We start from the raw sequence: 26,075 nt of genomic DNA, 5'->3' as shown, positions 1-26,075 counted from the left end.
TGGGACTCTCCTACCATCCTTCCTCTCCAGAGAAGGTAAAAAAAAATATCGAGAGCTACAGAGGAACGAAGATTGATCCCGACGTGTTCAGCAATGGTTTATCGATACTTCGTGAGTAGCGGTATAATAATTTCAAAAAGAACAAGAGAAACGAAAGAATTGCAGTGGTTTCAAGGAGGAAACTCTTCTTGTAACGATGAGCCCAACTGATGGGAAAACGAAGTTTCAGTACAAACGTTGGATTGCATAAGCGCAACACAAAGCTGACAACGAAATTGACAGTTACCAGATGTATTGGACTGGTAAGCGCAGAGAAACGAACAAACGTGAACGCGGATGCAGAAGAGGAGGAGGAGGAGGAGGAGGAGAAGCAGCGATAAAAAAGAATGACAGCTCTAGACAGGAGTTAGTCACGTAGTCTGATATTCACTTTCACCTGCATGCTCCTCCCGTAGCTGGAGGTAATAGGCATACGGCGGCGTTCTAGCCGGTAACCTTCATCGTCCGATCATCATAATTGCCAATTCCTCATCTCTTCTCTCCTCCTCCTCCTCCTATTCCTCTTATCCTCTTCGTGATCCCAAGCTGATAATTCCCGGCTCGTGGATCAGGACGTATATCATAATTTCCGCTGCAGATGGTGGTTCGAATCTCGCACCGGCCGGTCCTCTTCGGCGGCGAGATGGAAAGAGAAAGAGAAAGAGAAAGATGAGGAGAGAAAGACAGGCATCTTCAGCTGGTTCAGTCCCGACGGTCAAGTTGGCGTCGCTGTTGCCAGGCTCGGTCTTTGTTGCCGAGGAGCGCGTCCCGCAAGCCAGCAGCGTCTCTTTGTCGCTGGACCACCGATCTCTCTCTCTCTCTCTCTCTCTCTCTCTCACTTTTCTTCTCTCCTTCTTTATCGTCCCATCCGCACGCTTGTCCACGTAAGAAAGTTCACGGCGAGACGTCGATCGGCCTTTGCCAAGAGGCTCAAGAAACTTAAAGGGGATATTTCCCCTGCAGTGGAACCTGTTGATAGATCAATCCCTTGCCGGTCCACCCAGCTTGGTACCCACATCCTTCACTGCCTTCCACTGCCTGCCCGAGTTCATATCCTAACAATAAAGGCAAAAAGGGAATCGGAGAAATCGAGTTCGACCTGGTCATCAAACTCTTCATGGTTATATTTCAATCCTTATACACCATTCAAGGTACTTCTTGATCATGGACACGTGGAACTTCCAGGGATGTTGGGCTGTAGAGAAACAGCAGTTTGGATTTGACTTTGGGAAATTTTGCAGATCGGACAAGCACGCGACAAAGGAACTCCACTTCTCTCAAAAGGAACACGAAGCAGACGAAATGAACGTTCTCGCAAGTATTGACGAAGGATTCCTTTAGCAAAGACACTCCGATTGTACTTTTGAAGATAAAAATTCTATCTCTCTTTGCAGCAGGACTTTGTAGACTCTGACAGCCAGAACCAGTCCCACTTCCAAAGTCCAACAATAAGTTTCGAACTGTGTTTGAATCCAGTAGGAGGTTTTAACCTCGTTTTCAACCATTGAGTATCCAAAACCCACTACCACCATACTGTCAGTCTAGAATGACGCTCACGCTGGTTGAAGTCCATTGATAATGGAGCAACGGTGAGATTGTTTTTAACACCACATGACGCGTAACCGGGACGAACATGAAAATTTAAGTGCGGTTGGCCTGTTGAACTGCGAATCCATCCAACAAAACTCTGTACAGTTTTTGCCAGTTATAACGACAACGAGCCTCGCTGAGTGATAATAAAAATAATGGGATCTGGGTAAGATGAGTGAACGAGGGAACTGCGACAGTGTGAAAGAGAAGAAGAAGATGATGATGAGGAGGAGAGGAAAAACAGGGAACGACGCCCGCATGAGTTAACCTTAGTTCCCCGTTAATTACTGTCCCGGTTAAACAGTGGCCACCAGTCACAGCGAAGCAGCTGATGATAACATCAATCGTAATCTTAACACGTGACAAGTACACCAGGCATTTCGCGGCAGCTGTTCGTAACGCACATACGATTCTGTTTCAGCATTTCAGTACAGTAATTAGTAACAGCCATGGTTCATGGCTCGTCACATGAAACCCATAGGATGGTGTCTGGGCTTTTGGCAAACTCTTTAGTCCAATTCTATATGCTTGCAGTAAACGTTAACGAACTCCGGATCGTGAATGCATCGATTGATTTGAAAATTCTTTAATTACTCTTTGTTCGTAATTGCTATGAAATTTTATATTATGCTTGCGATTCATGGCCACGATGATGAGATACGCGTCATGTCGATTCGTTCAATTACCTCGGTGGAAGCGCGAAATTGCTGCATATCCGCGTTGACTCTGAAACCGGTAACCGAGCTGTAACTCGTTGCAACCGACCGGTATAAGTGCGCAGGTAAGACGCGAGGCGAACACATTATACATACATAGGCTTGTATAAAATGATTTCTATACCTCAAAGCCGGATCTTTACTTGTTATTCGGGAAGTAAGAATATTTCACTTCGTTACTTTACCGTCGATTTTTTTTTTCACCGACTGTTCATTTCTATTTTTTAAATCGTAATATTCAAAAATTCTACCACAACGTGCCTAAATTTCAATTTTCATTTTACAAGTACTTTTCCGTGACAATATTTTTACTTAATCCAAAAGTCTTGAAGTGATTTTAACTCATTGACATAGATTCACAAAAACAATGTGTAAGAATTATTGTTTTAACGACATTTTTTTCTTCTTCAAACTCATTTGGCTAAAATATTTCAAGAGGTTTCTCAAAAGTGTTTTGAGAAAGTGGAAAAAACGGGTTACTCTATCCGAATAGTCTGTGTAGGAAAAAGATAAAAAATAAAATAGATCCATGTATTTACCCCATTTGTCAGAGTTACGACTCAAAAGTAAGCCGATCCCGTTATTATAAACGCGTGGAAATAGAAACATAGAAAGAAAATGCGATGTGAGTGGGAACAAGAGACGATTTGCTAAACGTGGCATCTCGTATTTCGTCTGCCGACTATCAACATCATATATATTAGAGTGGCGCAAAAAAACCGACTATTTTTTTTTTTTTTTTTTTTTTTTTTTTGAGTCTCGTGTGACAAAATGTTAGTTTTTGATTTTTTAAGAGCCCACTCCAAAGGACAGTTCAAAAAAAAAATTTTAAGAGGTCGTTTCACATTTTTTAAAACGTCAGATATCGTCCGAAATGGTTTTTTTTTTTATTTAAAATTTTTTTCTCGTTGAGGTAGAATTTTATAGACAAAAAAAAAACAAAGTTTCCGAAAGTTTCAATTCAAAATTTGAATTTTGAAAGGTCGCTCATAATTTTTTTTTCAATTTTTTGGTGCATTTCTTTAGGTCTTTTCGAGTGACCTTTTAATGTTCATATTAAAATTTCATAAATTTTTTTTCTTTAATTTAGTAAGAAAGAATCGATAACAATACACCACGACATGAATTAAAAATCGAACAAAGTACTAAAAATATAATTTTTTTAATTTAATTTTTTGACGATTTTTGTCATTTTTTGAAATTTGGAGCGACCTCTTAAAAATTTTTTTTGCGCTGTCCTTTGGAGTGGGCTCTTAAAACATCAAAAACTAACATTTTGTCACACGTGACTCAAAAAAAAAAAAAACAGTCGGTTTTTTTGCGCCACCCTAATATATATATATATATATATATATATATATATAGGTACATACACATGTGTGTATATATAGATATATAAATTTCATACTGTAAGAGATGCCGAGTATTCGGCACACGGATTATTTTGAATCGTTTATACGGCCCTCAGGAATTCTTCTCCAGACGTTCAGTCGTCGTCTGCACAAACTCGAGCTTGAAGCAGCGAAACCGAATATATTCTACACGCATATATATATAGTATATTCTGTGTATACCTACAACATATATATATATATATATATATATATATATATATATATATGTACGAGGTTTAGCTGTATTAGAGGGGGTTAAATATATCTCTCCTAACTTAACCCCGGCTAACTGCACAACCACAGCTGAGCTGCTTCGAACCCTGCAATATGCGTCATCGGTTTTGTGGAATTGCATTGTATGAGGCATTCTCGGCAGTCAAATTAGCACTGAAATATTACGCTCGTTATTTTCCGCAATTTATTCGCAACTTTTCTTTCTATACCATAAAACCTTATCATTCTCGTTAATTATTTCATTTGAGAAAAGAAATATCTCAATTATTCTACTTCGCGTGACGATAATTTTTCGGAATGAATTATCAAACTTTGTTATATATATATATGTGTACTCACTTGTCTGTGTAGTCAAGTAGTTTTATTCAGTACGTACACGCGGTATTAATTAGCTTACGTTACGTGATTCTTTTATTAAATAAACAGTATTTCTGTCTTTCGTATGTAAATTTATAAGTAGGAAGATATTTAAGCGTGTACAAAAAAATCCATAAAAATTAACAATTATCCACCCTTTCTCTTCCGTGAATAAAAATGAATCTTTCGGACGAAAGAGATCAGATGAAAAAAAAAAAAAAAAAGTCTGATAAAAACGTCGTTCGAAAATATGGGTTCAAAATTTAGTATCGTTTCCGTAGAATGCCCCATATGTGCGCGGCTTGAGTGAGTGCAGAGCAAGTTCTACGGTGCCGGAAATGCGAAACATTAGAACCCCATGGTTCTGGTGGTCGGGGTTAAGTGTGAACCATCTGGTAGCGGTATGGTAAATATTTTAAGTCGAGGACGACGCCCGGTTCACCAGGTTTCCGAGTCCCATGGTTGCGTGGTGATTTACCAAGCATCGTGCAAGAAGCTGCAGCTGAGATAACAAAAAGGACCAAAACGCGTTACATGCAGCACGAGGAGATGAATAATCACGGAAATCAATTTACCCACCTACGTGTGAGAGCTTTTCTACACCGCCCATTCGAATCGCGCAATATCCAACGACGACGGTTGTGGTGTGCGGGAATCTGTATTATACGCACGCACGCACGCACGCACGTACGAAATTATTTGTTTTTACAATATATCGTGTGCAATAGAGATGCGTATTTAAGCTAGCGGCCCCGAGATTATACATTCCAAGATACTTTGTATACTCGTTTTATCTATGGATCTGCATACATATATCTTTGGAATGTTGAAATTTAACGAAGAATTTACGCGTTATTGTAAATCAAACAATGCTTATCATCATTTAATAACCACTAAGCTAAAGTTAAGTTATATATCTTGTTATAAATTTTTTTTTCTCCAAAATATCGTGTCAAGTATACATATTATGCTAAACACGTTAATATAGTATATATATATACGTAATTATATACGCAATATATTGGATTTTCATTCAGCCACAGTTTAACCATCGCAATTTATAATCATTACAGAATCGACTATAAAGAATAGTTTTACAGAAAAAACTGGATTTTTAACCAATTTAATATAAAAATTTGTTTGTTTCTTTTTGAAATTCATTTTTCTATACACTGTATAAATATAAATTCGGAAAAGCATTGCGGGTGTGATTAATTTTACCAAAAGATAAAATGAAAGAAAAAAAAAAAAACAGCGGCGCAAGATTTCCCGAAGCAGTGATATATAAGTAAATATTATTATAAATTCATAAGAAGAAGTTCTTGTTTTTTCGTTGAAAAATATTTTTCAAACGTTGTTCATTTGTTTACTAAAAGAGCAGAAAAAATGAGCAAGAAAAAACGTTTCGAGAAGAAGAGAAAGAAACGATGAATGCGGAAAAGCAGTGTTTCGAACGTGAAGAAAAATATACAAGATCGCAAATCAGTTTAACCACAGTACCTTATACTTTTTGATTTGTAATGCGCATGCGCTAAAACTCTACAGCAAGATCAGTCGATTTATCAGGGCAACCAACATCCATGAATCCAGATATCAAATCTGCGTGATGTACGTAACCTAAAAATGTTGGTCACCCTTGCAAAACGGCTGTCTTTGCTCTCAAGTCTTAGCGCATGCGCATCAAACCATTCAATAGTTAGCAATTAACTCGGTATGTCTCGTACACGTGAATATATGCGCAACGCGGTCCAAAAAAAAAGATGATGAAAAACCAAAGAATAGGATAAAAATACAAAATTAAAACGATAACAACAAGTTGTTGAAATGCGTAAACAAAGCCTGAGTGAAAACGGAAAAAACAGCATAAAGATGGTTAAAAATGAGGAAGATAAACCCAATTGGGTGGAGCCAATTGCTTTACGAATGAAAATGATCCACAATTATTCACCAAAATTCGGAATAAGCGTGACAGAAGAAAGGTGAGAAAATAAAATTCGCATATTGCGCTGCGCGAAATCAATGCGCCGAACGCAGCAGCGCATGGAGGAGGACAAAGAAGGATTATTGCGGCTACATATTGCGCAAGGATCTCAACGGCGAGGCCTCCTCCGCGCTCGAATATCCGCCACCTCCAAACACATCACTGCGCAGAGTTCGAATCCTGGTCTGGAGAACTGCAGCAAACAAGCCGTTAACTGTACCTGCCTGCGTTATACGCCCGCAACTCGGCTGCACTTTCACTCGTATATCTGACTAGGTAGAGTCGCCTTGCCTGACTGCCTGACTGACTATCTTACTTCTCAGACTACGACTCCTTGCTGAACAACATCGACGCCTTCGAGCGAGGTAGTATTTTTCTCTCCCAAATAATGCAAATCAGTTTGCAAATTTTATTGCTTATTTTTATTCCACTTTTTTCTTTCTTTTTTTTTTTTTTTTTTTTGGAATCAGAAACACTTTTTTATTATTCGCAGAATTTAGCGCCAATTCAAAGGTTTGAATCGTCGAAAGGTGTCTGAGAATGAGAAAGTGAAAAAGAGAATAATAATAATAAGAATAACAATTGCAACTGGTAATTGTACACCTCAGTCATCACAGTCTTCATTTTCATATTACTTTTTTCCAATCGAATGGTAAATATGTATTAAATGTGCAAAATTTTGACCTGTTTGATATAGAGTCGCAATAATTTATAATCAGGATAATAAAAATCGTACAGTGTTCAGTTTTTCACAGTATTGTTCTGGTCAAGCGATCATCCGAAATGAGAAAAACCGAAGAATGACGAACACGTGTGGAACAAAAGATGAGAGAGGAATCAGTCGGATGAATGTTGCCAAAATTGGGCGCAGAATATTGCGTCGCCCGAATTTCGAAACATTCGTGAATTAATTATATCACAATATGAGTCATGTGTGATCTTGTTCCTTTGGAAGTAGGTGCGTGGCTTGAACCAGAGGATTCAAGAAGAGGCTAAAAGTCAACGAGATCATGTTATAAAGCTTGACATGAGAGGCTGTCGAGCTTGATTGATCAGGACTGCAGTTATATATGAGACATGAAATTAAATCCTGCAGTTTGAAGACTGCAACAATACTAAATAGCCAATAATTTTTCGCACGATTTACACCGTGAATCATTAATATTACTCAACGATGTGTACGTTTTATAAGCCTCAGCCTTAGGCTTAATGTTTACCAAGGCTTATCACGGATGATTGATTGTCCACTGTAATAATAAAGCTCACGGCCGTATTACCTAGGTTTATTGTATAAAATCAAAGTTTGTATCCGCGAAAATTTTACCGTCACTTTGATTTCCGCTATATATAAGAAACTTCCTCAATTTACCAAACTATCCGGATGTATAATAAAAGTGTTCCGTCTATCACGGACAAAGTAAAAGTTTCTACCTCAAAGCCTAGACGTGGCACGATGATTCATCATTTCAATTTTTTTTTATGTACCGCTTCAAGTATTCCATAATTATGATGCAATTTGCTGTTGCATTAACATAGACGACGTTAGGTCTAGACATGTTGAATTCTGTGATGAAACGATTAATCGTTGGCCTAGTTTAAACTTCAATCTTTCAAAAGTTTGGCTTATTCAAAAAGAAAAAAATTTAAAACATAATCAAGTTCCTACTCTTTACAAGGTAAAGGTTCTTCGAAAACAAAGGAAAATAAAACCGCAAGTTTCAAACTTCGTTAATCAGTATTAAAGTATCATTAGCAGAAAGAAAAGGCTCGAGTTTAGCAAAACCGAAATATCTTAGTACGAACTTGGTGCCCATTAGGTATGGAACCCTTGTTCGGGTCATAAAATGGTCATAACTGTAATAAATCGTTTTCCCTTAGGCTACGTGGAATTCCGGAAACGCTTCCAACGGAATTCAGATCTGTCGATCAGATATATTCGAGGGGAATAATCCGGTGGTACAAACGATAAGGAACAATGGTCAAGCATGTCGTACGAAGGCTTTTCGATCCGAGGCGAATTGGTTACTTTGCGTGACGTGTTTATCAGATTCTCACACGTGGAGGATGGGGTTGGTGCCGCGGTGATCTAGGTCGGCCAAGATTTAATCTAGGCCTTACAAGTACACCGAGAGTCGAGGGGGGGGAGGAGGGCAGAGCTTAAGCACTAACCACCACCACCACCACCACCACCACCACGTGTTCCAACTCCTTGGTTGTCCTGCCTGATAATATTTGCAGCAGGATCGAAGGTAAGGCAAAAGGAAAGACAAATATTTACTCCCGATACCGGATTTCTCGGCTCCATCGTAGGTTGTAGACCTTGACCAGAGACATAAAACCTCTCGACGCTTCTTATACGACCTTACATCCCCAATTGGCAATTCGCCCTCGTGTCACGACATCAAATACTATAGAGCCAACGAGATTTGTTCAGGAGAAAAGGATGGCAAGGTGGAAGAGTTTCGTGAAACGAAACGAGGACGAAACGAATTGAACACCTATGTGGTTATCGAACCAATGCCACACAGAGACTTTTAACCATCTAGCAAGCTTGTCGAACGCTATAATTTCGCCCTCATTCTTGAATCCATCCATTCATGATGGACGATGTTAGTGATACTCGTGAGGAAAGTCCCAGAATATTTGTTGCGCTCTTGGTGAAAATGTTTTTTGTCCAGAAATCTAAAATGAACTTAATTTTGATCAGTATTCGAGAAAGATGGTGAAATTGCAGCATAACTTGATAACCGATTACTATAAGGAGTGAAGAGTAATTACCAGCCTCCTGAAGAATGACCCTGAAGTTGTAGAATAGCGAGGCAAAATGTTTCTTCTTTACCTTTCTTTTCTACTCGTCAACGACAATATGAAATTATGGTGGCTTTTTAAAAGTGGCTCGAAAGTGTCGCGGAGTTCCGCGCAGACTTTATCTTTCGCTCTCATCTCCGAGAGTTTATAAGAGCTGACTCAGAGCTCAGTGAGCACCCGTTTTCACAAGGCACACGCAGCAGCAGCAGCAGCAGCAGCGGTTGCTGAGTCTAACCTAACCGGAAGCAGTGTCGAACCTGAGGTCAAGTCCCTCAGGTACACCAGTCGTCGTCTCACCTCGCTTTTTCCTTACAGTAAGTCTACGTTAAGTTTCACAGATATATATTTCACGTGAACCGTCGTTCAGGCGACAAGAAAATCTCTCTTTCTCTCTTCAAGGCGTTGAAGTAGCTTTTGAAGGCCAATTTTCGACATAAAAAGTATAATATGTTTTCTCACGGGGATTCATTCGCTGACAATTCTCATCCCGATGACACTGCTTGACTTCGAGAGTCGTTATAGATGTGAAACTAGACGTTTTGGACAAATTTTTAAACGTCGTGTCGCTAGATTTTATGCTTTGCCTTCCACGGATTAAGCTTGAAATCACGGATATAAAATCTTTTTTAAAGTTCTTTCTTTACTTCGTGTTTGGAATGATCTGATATGGTTTGACTTAAAACAACTTCCAATGTGTTCAAGTTGCTTGAGAACAGCACTCCACAAGACATATTTCGATGAATTATATCTCACTATAATTTTGACACCCTCAACAAAAAATTTGAGAAACAGCAAAAAAACGCAACAAAATCGACCCACCCATCCTTTCTTTAAAAACTGTCTAGAAACTGTTAGATCCCGCATAAATTTCACATTGCACAGAATAGTATCAATAACCTTATCACAGAACACGGATTAGAATGTCGATTAACGTATCCAAAAGATTAGTTTTCCCATTGTCAGGGTAGGATAAGATAAAGGCTTAACCCCAAGAGATAGTTCGACGGTAAAATCAACCAAGAAACCGGAAATCGACGTCAAATCCTTACCGACTTCACTTCCGACATCAAGATCCTGACTCACTCCATCAACAGCTAACAAATCCATCTAGATTGAATGAAAAAGATAACTAGTAAGGTATAAATGAATGACGTTGATCAGTAAAAAAATGTGATGGTCAGGTCATCTCAGTGAAGAAAAAACTTCTCATCAATTCTACCCAAGTCTTTCATCCCCTGATCTGGTAAGGGCGAGCATTTTCGCAACCGTCCCACGCTCCCCCCTATCTCCCATCCATCATCGCATCCCCTCTGCAGTTTATATGTGTATACTATATATATATATATATATATATATAGGTACCGTGGGATTAGGGTGTGCATGATATACACACAGTGCGGAAGAGAGGAACGGGTTGGCCTTCGATTCACTCTAGCTGTGCTACTAGCCATATCGATTGTCGTACTGCGACACCCCCTCGCGCGTTAGGGGTTGCCAACGGTTCATTTCGCTCACAAGCCAACCTACGAGACGCGAGATCAAATATACTGACTATCATCTCTTCATCTCTCTTAAAAGAAGAAAAACTCTGCCTCAAAGGGGGTTGGAAACTGCTCTGCTCTGCTCTGCTCTGCTCTACTACTCTACTCTGCCAACGATGCAAATATTCAAGGGTATTCGTGCTTACCGCATCAAGAATAACACAAGGGGATCCAATTTTTCTACAATTTATTCTTCTCCTCTTTTTATTGTTTCTTTTAGACCATCTTCAGGCACCGATCGATTTGGAAATTCCATATAAAGTCACGAAGCCTTTTAAGACTGGAAAATTCATTCCATTTTTTTCCCCTACGAAAAAGGATATCGACACACTTTTGTGATAGTTCGAAAAAATCAAAGCTCAATGTCGAATCTTCTTCCGGTAGATAATCCGATAGCAATATATTCGTCAGCGAAGAGATTGCTTGACTTGACTGAAGACGATCTTAAACTGCAGATAATTTTAGAGAATAAGATAACGGCAATCTTTCTACACGTGGTGATTCATTCATCAATTTTCTCTTTCCTTCGGATAACGTACCCGCTATAAGTGCGTCATTACATGTCTAGATCTACCCATTTATCTGCAGTACTGCAGTAATATGACATGCATATATATAATACAACGGGTGAAACATATAATATACAACAATTTACAAAATAGGGTATACATAACTCTCGAGTTAGCGGTGATGTTTAGTTTTCACGAGTAATTAAAAGTGAATAAGTGAGTTAGCGGAGTGAGATTGCAAGTGTATATATATATATGTACATATAATTGCGATGCAGTCTAAAATGCCTAAAAATGTGATGTATTTGCAGAATGCGATTCAGATCTTTCACTTTCGGTATACGGTGACGAACAGCTGGCTCAACGACATTCTTCTTTCTCTTTCAGAGAGCGTAAATCAAGAGTAAAAAAAATCAGGCACCGTAACCCGAAGTTGATTCTTTGATATTCATTAATCTACAACTCATCGATCACTTCGATGTGTCTCTAAATCAGTCAAGGCTGCAGCTAGTGAATTATTCAATGTACCTGATCCCACTCTGACCTCGGGAGTAAAATTCATAATTCATAATCGTAGGGCTGGCAGAAAAAGGGGGAACGAACACTGGATTGCAGACAATTTCCCAATTCTCCGGCACAAATTCCTTCAACACCGGAAAAAATCAGACAACATAACTATTTTTCAATTAAAAACTGTTACTACTTCAAGTGTTTTTCAGTCCATTCCGCAGATTTGAATGCATCAATTCCAATTCCAAGTTCCCTTTGATTAGCAGCACCAGCAAACGATCATATATTACGAATTACTCGATAGTTCTAGGTGTGTTGAATATTAATTGCATAACCGGATTGAAGTCAAGTAAATTACTGCGAATTTTAGAGAGGAAAAGAAAAGACTAAAATAAGAAATAAAAAAAACTACGGTCAGCCGATATTCAACTGTACGGGAATTTTTGCAGCAGCATAAACGTGTCTGTATAGATGACTCGCGTTTATACGACAAGCCGCACGTAACCTGCGCCTGTTTCTAATCCGTGCAAATCCTACCGTTATCCTAGACTCCCGGTTTATCGCATGTAGGTATATATTTACAGGTATATGTGTATAAATGTTATACGTTAACTTGTTACACGTTCGCATCCCACCGGTTCTAAATTATCGGTGCGTGGTGAAAACGACCGCTTGTTACATGCTAAGGCGAATGAATCCTCGCAGATCGTAAAATGGCGACAATTAGGATGTGAAAATTATTCCGACTATTCGGTGTATTCATATTTGTATATACTTATTTACAACACAACAGGTATTCAAGAACAAAAAAAAAAACAATAAAAAGAAGTGTAATAAAAAGTTAAGTGTACGATAATTGCACACGGAGCGAATTAACTCACCATGCAGGATAACGAAGTCGAAGGATTCGCTAACGACGCTCCGATTCCTCCTTGTTTCCTGTGAAACGGAGGCGAAGAAGAAGTGGACTTGGTGTGCAGACGGGTGCAGGTTTATAAAAATCCAAAAAGGTCCTTAAGATCGGTGTAAAACTCGGAACGAATCACAATAATTTTACTACACTCGCGTTGGAGAGTTTGAATAATTACGGTGATATTATTACTCGGATAATCATCAGCGGCGTGCAAATCTTATCGTAATCCGTGTACGATAATTGGACAAAACTGATAATATTAATAGACAAAAATTGGAAAGAATAACAATATCGACTACAGCAGGAACAACGTCACAGTCGATAGATAATTTTCCCTTTCGAACGATGATAAACCCCGGAAGAGATAAAAGAAGAAAACACAACGAAAATGAAACGTACACATAAAACCAAAACTGAGAACCGACTCCGTAACGGCGCACGCCGAGTTCAGCGGCCGACTGAAAGTATGCAGCTGAGCAACGCCGGTTCGTTCGTTGCTGCCGCCGCTGATTCGCGTTGCTGTTGCTGCTGCTGCTGCTGCTGCTGCTGCTGCTGCTGCTCCCGCCGCTGATCGCTGTTGCTGCTGTACCAACCAAGCTAGCGCTGCTAAACAAAGCGGCTGCGCGCGCACCTGCCGCCAATTGCAGCGCACGCTTCGGCCTCCTTCGGCGGACTTCGGCCGTCTTCGGCCTTCTTCGCCGGCGCTCGGTACCGCGGTGCTTGCCTGTATGCATACCTGCAGGCGCCCTTTCGCTTCGTCCCACTACTGCGACGCTAATTATACCTTGTGTGCGGGTGGCCTGACTATACTTATTGCTGTATTCCACTGGGCAACGGCCTCGGCTCGAAGAGATCATCTGCGCGGCCTCTGTTGACGAGATCACTAAGCAAAGGCCTTTGACCAAGGATTAGTGCGATAGAGATGCGAGGACTAAGCCGGTGTTGACTGAGCTTTCCGGGAAAATTAGACGATAGTAATCACTTTGTTTAAGATGGTTGTTTTTTAGTGGATTTTTGTTTAAGGGTCAAAATCTGAAAACTTCCTGTTACTTTACATTGGTATTCACGAGACTATAGTGTCTGGAGAGGATGCTGAAACATGGTTTTCGGGAAATGAAAATTTTATTTGTTATACTTCTGACGAGTAATGTTCCATCTGCAATTTTTTTATAGTAGCAATTATTTTGGAGCACATGCGAACGTCAGGCTTGATTGTTCCCAATTATTGAATCCCAAATCGCTACAAGTTCGCAGATGAAAATTAAATTCTGCATTCATTAATTACCTAATGAAAATTGACAAATTTATTCATTTCAAGCTCTACGTTGAATCGTTACAAGTTCGCAGATTGAATTTAAATTCTAAATTAATTAATTGCCGAATAAGAATCGACAAGTTCATCGATTTCAGACCATACGCTGACTTACTTTTGCCTGATTGTTCCTCATTAGAAAATTTTTCATTACTACAAGTCTGCACTTGAAAATTCAAGCCTACATCCGCATTCAATAATTCAAAAACTGTCAAATCGAATGACTTATGACCCAACTTCATCTCAATCGCTTCGAGTTCATATTCAAAAACTGTAAACTTAAGCCTAATTTCTCTCCATTTTCACGAATGTAATACCAACTTCATGAAAATTATCAGATCGAGTCTGTTTAGACCCCGCTTTTACATACATGCGAAATATCACATCCACGCAAAAATAAATAGCAAATCATACTGTTTCGGCATTGTGTCCTGAATCGCAGAAAAAATACGCTCTTCTATTTCAAAACACTAATTTTCGACGAGGTTTTTTCTCGTCTATCATCTTCTGCTATGGCTGACTGCAGTGACGAGTAGTCTTCACTTTCTGACGCATTTTCATCAGTTTATTCTAAATTGTTTTCTTTTTTTTATACTATTTCGTCACCACGTGGAATGTTTTATTGTATTATTATGTCGTTTTTTCATCACTCACTGTAAAACGAAGTAATCCTAACGATAACTTTAGAGGTCTTTGAAATATTTTCTGAATATTGAATAAATGTCTGAAAATATTGCAGGTTTTTTCAAGGATATGACATCTGGCGCGCACATGTAGCGCAATAAACCACCCGTAGAGACATATTTGCTTTGGGCGGGCAGGCGCACAATAGAATAAGTAAGTACAAACCAAAGACGAGGAGGGATTCTTACCTGCTCCCGCTGGAAGAGTGGTGATGGAGGTAGAATTAAATGGGAAAATTAAAAGGTGCGAAAGACTTTTGCCTTTTCGTGATTGGTCTGGCTTTCTGGAAATTGCGTGGAGCCAATCAGGAAGTTCGCCAATTTTTTTTACACTTTAGGGGAAACTTTGTTCAATAATAGACTTCACTTCAATTTTTTCATTGAATAGTGTAGTTCATCAACATCATTCCGTGCACTTGAAACTAAAGTCGTCTTTGTGTTAAGAAAAGTTTTGCAGAATTTCGTTAAATTGTTATTCGTGAAACGATAAGGAACGATGAGCAAAATTATTGAAAAGAAGATAACGATATAATCTGACTGGTTTTGTTGAATAGATTAGCAAATTCAATGTTAAATTCACATCGAATTCTACATTTGCGAGTTTTCAACTGTTGTTTAATTCGTTGTTTCTTCTTTCGGGACTTCCTACTCACAAATGTTGGAAGAATAAAGAGAAACATTATACGTTTTTCGTACATTGTATAAATCATAATCGGCTGAATTTAATGCAAAAAATATTTTATTTCAATAGAAAAATTTAAAAATACGTTACATGAATCTTGGTCATCACAAGTCTACAACGTTTTACTAGTTTCGTGTGGTTCGTAACTATTATTGTTGTTAATATTATTATTATTACACGATACCATCATTTTTGGTATATTATCTCACGAGTAAAACGTCATAAAGATGAGTGCGAATGAAATCGAATGAAATCGAAATCTGTTGATGCTTATTGACGGCGGACTGAAAGAGTTGACGAGCTCTGCGCGACCCAAAAGATTATCGCCTCCTTGACCACGGTAACTTTGAAGACGACGTTTCCGACGAGATCCGCGGGTGCCACCCACTTTACAGAAACTTCAGACTTATTTTTCGCGTTTTTGTGAGTAACAGCATTCTGAAAATTAATTATACACGAATTGTTGCAGGCTTCATTCGATTATAGATTAGATTTTTCATGTGGTTTTAACATCCCAGTCTGATTATCGAAGCAGCGAGATGCTCAGCGATGAAAACGAACCAGAAAATCAAAATTTTCGATTTTTCTAAGTCTAGTTTTCTATGTTGACTCGGTATGGAATTGACAAGCTTACTTTCTTACCGATTTTGAATGACACGTGTGTTTGGACTTTTGATTGCTTTTGATTTGAATTTAAAACTCAAGGGAAAAACATGAAGACTGTTCCTTTTGCAGCAACTATAGATCGACTATTAATTAATTTCGATTTCAAAATATCATTGAATGATCGGTAAATTATTATTTCAAAGCATTGCTATTTCCAGAATCAGATCCTTATTCTTATTTCATGTTTTCGGTGCCTGAATCCCCCTGAGAAATCGAAAACGCGTAATTAAACTCACCCTTTCCCCCTTCGGACAGTCGATCGTTTTCACTTTGGTGTCAGCAGGATCGACGTCAAAAGTTCCGACGATCTGGTCGCCAAGACGTGCTTGAATCAATATCCCCTTGAACAGCTCCTGGTCGTGACCCTTGACGGTGACCTTTTCAAGAAGAAAAAAACCGGGTATCAAGCCGTTGTATTTACAAGGAACATCAGTTTGGTGTCCCTCTCTGATTTCGTTGAGACTCAAGCATGTTTTAGAACATTGAAAACTAAGAGACACGTATTTTTTCTTTTTTTTTTTTTGTCTGCGGAATAACGGTTTAGAGGGGTGAAAACGACCCCCAAAGATGGTGATTTCTTGATGCGTTTTCACCCCTTTAAACCGTCTTTCGACAGATAAAAAAATACGTGTCTCTTAGTTTTCAATGTTCTACAACAGACATGAGTCTCAACGTCATTCGTCGATCGCGTGATCGCTTATTAACGATCGACGTTTGTAGTAATGACCGATCAGTTGTCGAGTTTCCGATCAAGTTGGCGTAAAAATAAAATGAAAAACAAAGGAAATCAAGCATCTTGAACACAATTACCGTGACTGACTCTCCTCCCAGGATGGAATTTTTGCTCAACAAGATGTCGTAAGGCGACGGCGTCGTCTGAGGATCTACCCCATGACCCGGCATCATGGTTTCGCAGACGTGAGCCGGTGCTCCAACGCTGTAAGCATAAGTTACGGCGACGATGCTTCCAACGAAAATCAGGAATCGGAACATTCTGAAATAAATTATATCGAGTCGAATAAAACATTTAACTCGATCGCGTTTAAGACGATTTATTACTATGCAAATGAAATGTTTTATTTCACGACGCAATTTGCTGTTCGATTAATCATCCTTTTATAGTTTCGTTTTTGCCTTACGATCGTCAAAATCACATCATTTCGATCACGATGAATATTTTTTTTTTTTTTTTACCGTATTTTATTTGACATAAAAGAATTAATAGCAATCAAATTTTTAGTTCGTTCGTTACTCTGTCTAGAATTCAGGGTTATTTTTTAAATCGTCAATTGATCTAAATCAAAAAGTGAAAAAGAATATTTTCACTTGACGATTTATCGTTTCTTTACAAAAATTTGAAAGATTCGTAATCGACTTGAAATCGTAATCATTTATTTCAATAACGACTATTTGTTACCGTATAAATATAATTTAATTTTGCGTACTTACGTGGGAATTGAATTTTAACAATTGATCGGAGTAGTCGAAGCTGAATTGTGACGCCGCAGAGATGATCATTCGGCTTCTTATATTCTGACGACTTCTCCTTCCTGACCCTGCTGCCACTCCTTATCCCTCTTTTGAATTCCCCGAGCTTGTTTAATATACTCGTTATAAAAAAATTGCATCAATATTGGGTCGATGTACGAGGTAAAACCGCTTGTGCGAATCCGGGATTCCCTGAGATAATCATTTGCGTCTCACTCGTATGATAAGAAAACAAACTGAGCAAAACAAATCGATTTTACTAAACCGGTCAGTTATTCCACCGTTATCTATTTTTTACACTAATTTTTCCCATCACTTCTTATCGTTTTATACCAACAACAATTCGACATTCCATTCGATTTTTTTCCCACCCGTTAGTTTTGAATAAAAATTTCTGTACCGAGGCAAAATTTGATTGCAAATTTAAAAAATCGGTTTCTCCCAAGTCTTTTATTGATACGGTTCTTGCATGAATTCTTTACCACTTATTGGCGCTTCGAGGAAACCAGTTGCCAGTTGACACAAAGAAAATCATTTATTATTATTGACTATAAATACAACGCAAAGTGCAAGAGCTGAATAATGAATGGCGTCGTTCGTAATCTGCGACAAAGAATCATCGTGCCTTTCCTGTCTACCTACGTGTTTGGAAAATCCTACGTTGGTATACAGTTCATCGTAAACTCGACGTGAGCAAAAGCTCATGTGAAGTTTCGTGGAAACAAAAGTCTTCCACTATTTTTCAAAACAAATTGTTTAAAACCCTGACTGAAGTTTTATTCAAGAATGGTAAAAAGCGATACTTGTTAAATGTGTAAAAGTCCTCTCTGACTTCAAACTTATCGATACAAAAAGCTTTAATAAAAATGAATCTTCGGAATTCTCAGTTTTACTGCGTAGATAACCTTTTCAACTTTGCATCAATTTGTTGGATAACAAAAATAAAATAAAAAAATTCTTCGCATAGATAAGAAAATACTTTAGAAAAATTCTACGGTTTTTCTAATCATTTTAATTATTACATTTTGTAATCGGTAATCCAAATTATCGCGAAAAAAAAGTTTAAAGGTCACGATGAAAAGGTTGATTTGTATAATTGTACGGAAAATGGTGTAATGTCTGCACATATAAATATTTATACATTTTTATAATTGGTCGGATATCTGGTGCATGCATATATTTTATTCCAATTGAAAAATGAAAATATACGACACACACGTATCTTCGCCATCGTAATTCTACAACGTCTGACTAGCTTCGTGTGGTTCGTAATAATCATATAATTATTACACAATATTTTCATTTTTGGTCAATAAACTTATGATCCATCGTATAAATAATATAATGAAAAATTCCGCGGTTATTTCGCTTGTTTTAAAGTCCACTGAAATTTGCACATGTTATTCGTAAACTTTTGTCAAAATTCACTACAAATTACGTGTTTTTTTCTCGCATAAGAAATATCTTGTAAATATACGTACATACGTAAAAAATAAAAAAAATTCATTTAAAAAATTGCTACAGCAAAATTTTTCTCTTAGTTATATATACAGAAAAAAAAAAACGAATATTAGAATGTTTCGTCGTCGAAGAAAATAATTCCAATCTAATAATGATAAAAAAAATTTCGAGTACAGATAAAATTTCGTTATTTTAAGAAAAACGAAAAAAGAAAGAAAAAGTGTATAGAATGGGGCAAATTTCATCGATGACCCGTAGATTTAATAACATTTCTTGATTCTAAGATGATTCTATGAAGAAAAAAGAAAATCCATTGCACCCTGCACCCTGTATAATTCGCCGAGAAGTCGTTTCGTCATTCCTTAATGACCGATGCTAAGGTTCGATGAGGTCTGTCCAACCCAGAAGGTTCCACCATCCTTAACGATGGTCGCCTTGAAGACGACGGTTCCGCTGAATTCAGGTGGAGGTATCCAACTGAAGGTCATTTTCGATTTTTCGTCGGAGTTTTTGTGGGTAACAGCGTTCTACAAATAAATTATTATACACTTTAGTCTTTGCATTACGTCGAACGTGTCGTTGAAGTTTGGATAATGCAATTATTGAATTTATGTTTCTTATTTAAGGTTCTATTACTTCTACAGACTTAATATTACAAAAGCCTGACAGTGAAACTAAAGGATTCTCAAAGTGGCATTGTGGTGAAAAATTTAAAAAACAAGAACGTTTGTTCAATCGCGTTTACCTTTTTTTTTTTTTTTTTTGGTTATTTGTGGTTTCGTTGAAGTTATTTCATTAGCTGTAACTCAGGATTGGATTGTGCCAGATAATTCGAACCAAGCTCGAAATGTGGCCTCAACTTTAAGCCACGTTTTGATTTTTTTTTCATAAGTGAAAATTGTAACGAAATAAAAATAATGACAAACGCGTCTTTTCACTTTTTCAAACTATATTCCGAAAGAATCTAATCATATCAGAACCTCATTATCAAGACTCTGATAACCCGGATAAAGCAGAAACAATCTAGTTTGATTAAACTAAGTTATATACCGGGTGACCCATTTCAAAAAATGTGCTTAAAATCTATCGAAACTATGCATTAAATCCCAGTTTTTGGGTCTCAGGCCTACGCAATAAAAAATGGCAGGTTTTATCCAAAGAACAAAGTTGGGCCTCAAAGGCCCAGCAGAGGCCCCGAACCCAAAGTGGGATAGTCATCCAAATATTTTTCCCTTTGATGTTTTTTTCTAGTTTTCGATATCCGTGAGGATATTTTTTAAAATGAGACACCCTGTATAGATCGAAAAGTACTGAAATCGGAGGATCGTTTTTTGCAAATATATTTCAGAATACTCCCTCGACTTCTACACCTACGTCACATTTCTACAAACCTTTTCTCCTTTGGGACAGTCTATAGTCTGGGCTTCCTTATCGTTGGGATCGAGAGGGAATGATCCAAGGATCTCTTTCCCTTGTCGAGCCTGGACCAAAAATCCCTTGAATTTCTCTCCGTTGATTCCCTCAATAGTGACCTGCAAGAACAACGAAACACGCCTCTCAGACTCGGTCCCACCAGATTACAGTTCTAAATGAAACGAGGATAGATCGATCGCGATCTAAACCGGTTTTCCAGAATCGGCACGCGTGTACCTTGATCTATGCAAATCAATTCTTGAGAAACGATCAAATCGCGTGTGACAGCGACTTAATACCGTGCCTGTAGAAGACTTTCGATAGCAATTTTATGCACACACACACACACACACCTAAACAGAAATCGTGTAATTACGTAACACGTTATAACGTCCACCCAGTTAGCGAGTATTTCTTTTTTTCCGTTTTTTTTTCTCCGATTTTGAGACTCAAGAACTGATCCAAGAGTCATTTACCTTCACTTCTTCTCCTGGATTGATACTGTTCTTGTTTATCGAAATTTTGTACGGCGAAGGTCCTGCCTGAGGATCCGTGTGATGTTTTGGCGTCAGGTCTTCGCAGACGGCAGGCGGAGCTCCAGCACTAAAACCCTGAGCCACTGCGACGACGCTCGCGATGAGAAGGAATAAACGGAACATCCTGGCAAAGGATACATGAATTTAATCAAATATCGTAATATTAATTAAATGGCATCTTTTGGGTGATATATATTATATTGATTTTTAATTATTATGTGAGCGAAAAACTAATAAATACTCAATTTTTTTTAATTCAATTATATTATAATTTGTAATAATTAATTTTTATACATTATTTAACTTTAATTTCAAAAAATTATTATGTTTTTTCTTTTTTTTTTTTTTAATTACTAAAAAGTCAGAATTTATTCTTTTATTAAGTTCCACATTAAATTATGAATATCATATTAAGAATCACAAATAAAAAAAATAAGCTGTTAGTGTAGGGATCGATTTTCTTCAATCAGGTATCAGGCAAAATATTCGCAATTCGTTCTTTCGATTCGTATTAAATATTATGAAAAAGAAAAATACTCTGCACGATTATCTTTCCCTTTTTTAATTTAAACAAGTCTAATTTTCTACTTTCAATATACAAGGACCTTTGCAAGAGGAGAAAAACTTTGAATTACAGAATTCGAAACTGTTAGTACAGCTGATTAATTCAAATCAGTACAAAGAGGCTGAATAAAGAAATGAAACGCACATCGCGCATATCCTTGAGGGAAGTAGAATGAAGAAAGTCCTTAATTTTAACCAATCATTCGAGGATTTTATTCAATACCAGATAAAACGACAGTTGAAGGCCCGATTTTTAGCTTCTATAGAGATTGTAGTCGAACTTGAAATCGTCACAATTTACACAGACATAGAAGATCGCGAAGTGAAATATGATCCTTAAAATAAACGCACGAATCTAGGATAGTTATTTTTACTATAAAACCGCATATGAATCCTGGTTACATTAACAAGGTGTCGAAACTCGGGTCGATTGTGAAAAGTGAAAATACATAATCGTCGTCAATGTTGCTAATCACCGTCTCGAGTCAGACTCGTTTAATTTTATTTATGCATGTGTTGCAGCTCGCTTGGTTTATCCTTAATCCCCTCCTTCCCTCGAAAATTTTCAACAAGTATTACCGATAAGTCAAGGTTGCCAGTGCAAATATCGCCTTACAATACCATATTTTGTCTGTACGATAGATTGCAAATATTTTCAATGTCACCTAAGCTAAAGGTCGCCGATTTGTTTCTCATTGTCAGAACAGGAACCAGAATCACGAGTACAGCGGATTTTCTTTTCCTTTTGCTTTGCGCGCCGCGAGAATGGCAAGAAATAAATCGGTTGTAACATTGAGTAAAAAACAAAAACAAAATAAAAAAAAAAAAAAAAAAAAAAAAAATCACAATAGAATGAACATGAAAATAGTTGGTAACATTAATATCATTTAGTGTCGAAGATATTTATATTTTTCATCGGTAACAAAATTTTACGGCAACTCTTGTCGTTCAACTTGTTTGAAAAATAAAACAAACAAAAAAAAAAAAAAAAAAGAAAAAACTGTAAAACGTGTTCAGCCGTGTTGAGAGATGAAAAGAAAGAAAAAAAAAAGAACGAAAAAATTTGTAGAGACAGTAAAAATTACCATTTTTTCTTTTTAACAAGAAAAGTACGGAACTTCTGGAGAGAAAATAGAATCGATATCCAAGCGTTCGCTGATAAATGGAATTTTAAACAGATCCATAACACCGAATCGTTTCAACGATACCGACTCGCTGAGTGATTTTGTCCCGGTGCGTGCATAATTTCTGATTACGAAGACAGCTTTCACTATTGAGCAAGATGGTAATCTGCTTCTGGATACCCCGCAGCTACACAACTGCTTGCGTCGGCTTATATTCCACGCACGCAGCTTAGCTCGATGACATTTTTTAACAATTAATAGCCATGTGAAAACTGTGATTAGAGTACATCCTGCCTATATATGTATACATACGTACGCCTTGAATATGTACATACAGCAATCGGTCAACCGGCTTTTTCGTCACGTTGATTGAACGTCACAAAAGCGCGGGAATTTTCGAAATAGCGAATTGAATTGAAGTCGAAAAAAAAAATTGAACCTGATGATTCGTGATTTTTAATCATCGAATCGTATGTGAAAAAAAATTTTGAATTTGAAACGACGCATAAATTTTAACTTTTGATCGTTTTGTATGTCGAATGAAATTAATTAGCACGGAGTGATAGGTATAATTGATTGCGTAACTACTCACTTGATGAGTTATGGTTATGGATTGGTGCCCGTCGGACCAATCGAGAAGGTAACGACCGGTCGAAGGAGTCAAAGCTGAGTTGTGGAGCTGCAGGAATGAACGCTTGCCTTCTTATATCCTCTTGGTCAGCCCCTCCCCTTAGCTCTTTGCCAACCCTTTCTTTCTTTCGAGTTCCGCGGAGACTTGCCCAATACATTCGCAGGTTTCGATGAAAATGCACACGGAAAAAATCTACAATTCGTGTGAAATAAATATCTACTCGTATAGTGAAAATGTCGTTTTTTTTTTCATTCATCTGATTCATCTTGTAACGCAATAATTATTCAGCCGAATAAAAAAAATATCTCAAACTCGGATTTTTATCCTGCGTTAATTATCGACACTTCGAGAGCATTTTACAAAAATTCTTCTTGACCTTTTTTCCTCTCCTTAATCTCGCGCAGCTGTATTTAACATGGAAAGGAACAGACTTTCTGGTCTATAATTTTTAGGTCATAGCATTGGCGCGGATTTCAAAAATCTAACGAAACACGCGACTTACAATCGATGTAACTGTTTCTCGGACACGCGTCGCATCTCTAGAATATTGCACGCATCACCATGTAACTGGATAGATACATAGATTATACACACGTGGATGTCTATAATCGGTCCTCGATCATCGTTGTGTTACTCAAAACCATCATCTTTCGGCCGCACCGCCGCCTTGACACAGTGAGCCTTTCACGCGAGACTGATATTCACTTATACAGAGGAAACCCGAGTGAATGTCATCTGTTAACTCTTACGTATGTGCACCTCAGTCCTCAAAACTTGTCTGCCTATTTTGTAAAATTTTGAAAAATCTTTACGAAACTCTTCCTCTCGATATTTCTACGAATGAAAAAAACCCAACAAGACAAGCTACCAATGAAGAAAAAACTACTCGATTTTTGCATTACTTTTTCAGCACTGTGAGATGCGTGTGTGTGTGTGTGTGTGTGTTTATCACCTACTTTGTATACGGTGAACTATGACTATGATTGATAATAACAATAAAAGTAATAATAATAATAATAATGACATAGTCACTCCGTCAATCATCGCTTTTTTATTCTTCATTTCTATTCTTTATTATAGTTTATCTAGAAGTTCATCGACATCGTGGTTCGGACCCCATGATTTGCGTTATGTATTAGCTACATTGCATGAGGCTGATTGCGCGGGTCCTTGAACATGGTTTGAGTACCTATATTTGAACAGAATACTTCCTAGATCCATTAATTACAAGCTGGTTTCAAGAGTTTTTGATCAGTTGAAACGTTCAAACGGACGTAAAGTCACTACGGAGACATGCAAAAATTGTTTAAGAATTTCATTTTTATTCTCACTTTTCATCTTTTCACGTTTTATGGTTTTTTGTCACGAAATTCATGAAGAATGTTTGGATTCTAATCATAACTACATTGCATCTTTAGAGTGACTAATGAAAACAACAGTTTGGATTGTATTTATTTTTATCTTTAAACTTATTTTCTTGTTTCCTAATACATAATCGTGTGACTAGAAAAAAAAAAACGAATCCGATTATAGGTACATCAAACAGTGAAATCGGTAATTTCAGAAATTTTCTATCCATTAAAATGATCAAGATATGAAATATTTCTTTCCGAATACATTTGTTTTGAATAACTACAGTAAAGCAATTTTTATTTTTTTGCTTTTTTTTTTACATTGTTTGAATAGTGTACTTGGAATCAATTATTTAAATCCAATCATGCGGTAATTTATTATTTGTTAGCGTCAAGAATGCTTTGGGCATGAATGTGCATTAAGGACGTCAAGCATTTGGTTCTTAATTTATAGTTTTTCTACTTCTACGTCGTGTTAGATGAAAATATGTTCAAACCGCATTTACTGGCTAAATGACGGAAAAGGTAGTGCAGCTGTAATGCTGTCCTGTTAACAGCCTTGAAAGTTTATACAACAGTATGATTATTGCGTTCTCCGTTTGAATGGATACATGTGAACAAAAAATACGATATTCCTACTCTACGACTAATGTTGGACAAGTAAATTAAACGGGTGATGTTATCGACTCACTCGACAAAGAACAAAAATTTACTTCGTGTACTTTGAAACAAAGAAAGTTGAGTACCCAGCTGAAGAGGAAATATAGAGTGTTAGACTATTTTTTGCAATAACAAGAATTTGAAATTCAAATATCTATCGGGATTTCACACCACATATGGAGGCTGCACATTTTCTATTAACTACCGTATTTGGAGATCTTCGAAAAACAATTCGCACAATGGAAATTCATTATTCTGTACATTGCAACTTGAAATCCAACGTTTGGATTATCGTGCAGTTTTGCAGTTTCTCGTAAAAACACTGTCATTTTTTTTTTAGCGTGCGTGCTTAGAACCCGTGCACGCATAGCATGAAAGTTCATACTTCGCCTCTAGTTATGCGGTAACACCGATCAAATTATAAATAATTGCATGCAGAGCAAAAAAAAATCAATAAACAATTCATAGAATCGATCGATAACACGTTATACGGTTGAACTGAATTGAGTTGTTCATAATCTGGCGTAAAATTATTCTCACCTTGATCTTGTGAAAAATGGGGATTGGTCAAGAGTCAATTGTCTCCGATTTCATAATGGTAAACCCAAATATCAACTAATTGACTCAGTAAATAGACGTAGAAAATGGTTAAGTTTTTTAATCCAGGTGCGCTAGACGACATAACGTCGAAATCTCAGAACTAAACACGTGGATGCCAAGATGAATTGAATAAAACTTTCGCAATCACTTTTTGATACAAATACAAGTAAAGTTTACCACCTGAGAAAATTTTCTTTTTTTTTTTTTTTTTGTTTTTTTTTTTGGAATCAGAAAAATTTCACGAATAAAAATTTTTAATTAGTAAACTTTCATTCTAATTCGATCTCAAAGGGATTACAAAAATCCGCACT

The 26,075-nt window shown here is 37.4% G+C and overlaps 3 protein-coding genes across 4 annotated transcripts in view; all 3 read right to left on the bottom strand.

Annotated features, from left to right (window-relative positions):
- The window catches only part of LOC124406405, a 112,570-nt gene extending 99,712 nt beyond the window's left edge, over positions 1-12,858 (bottom strand). The window contains exon 1 of the mRNA XM_046881811.1: positions 12,561-12,858. The gene's annotated coding sequence lies outside the window, so the exon portion shown is untranslated. The remainder of the gene's footprint in view (positions 1-12,560) is intronic.
- On the bottom strand, positions 906-16,941 carry LOC124406408 (putative defense protein Hdd11-like). 2 transcript variants are annotated; one of them, XM_046881815.1, is made up of 5 exons: positions 16,746-16,941; positions 16,172-16,312; positions 15,523-15,707; positions 11,077-11,081; positions 906-917 (listed from the first exon to the last, which is right to left on the bottom strand). In XM_046881815.1, the coding sequence occupies exons 1-3, from the start codon at positions 16,926-16,928 to the stop codon at positions 15,540-15,542; spliced, it is 492 nt and encodes a 163-aa protein (XP_046737771.1). In that variant the 5' UTR covers positions 16,929-16,941; the 3' UTR covers positions 906-917; positions 11,077-11,081; positions 15,523-15,539. The 2 variants fall into 2 exon arrangements, with proteins under 2 accessions (XP_046737771.1, XP_046737770.1); XM_046881814.1 differs by lacking the exons at positions 906-917; positions 11,077-11,081 and having other exon boundaries at positions 15,516-15,707.
- Positions 16,942-19,239: 2,298 nt separating this feature from the next.
- LOC124406409 (putative defense protein Hdd11) lies at positions 19,240-23,254 on the bottom strand. The gene is made up of 4 exons (XM_046881817.1): positions 23,114-23,254; positions 20,774-20,957; positions 20,276-20,416; positions 19,240-19,411 (listed from the first exon to the last, which is right to left on the bottom strand). The coding sequence occupies exons 2-4, from the start codon at positions 20,954-20,956 to the stop codon at positions 19,247-19,249; spliced, it is 489 nt and encodes a 162-aa protein (XP_046737773.1). The 5' UTR covers position 20,957; positions 23,114-23,254; the 3' UTR covers positions 19,240-19,246.
- Positions 23,255-26,075: the final 2,821 nt, after the last annotated feature.

The sequence above is a fragment of the Diprion similis genome, chromosome 5 (assembly GCF_021155765.1).
Source record: "Diprion similis isolate iyDipSimi1 chromosome 5, iyDipSimi1.1, whole genome shotgun sequence".
Classification (NCBI taxonomy): domain Eukaryota; kingdom Metazoa; phylum Arthropoda; class Insecta; order Hymenoptera; family Diprionidae; genus Diprion; species Diprion similis.
The sequence above is the reverse complement of the archived record's forward strand: the minus strand, read 5'-3'. Positions and strand labels throughout refer to the sequence as shown.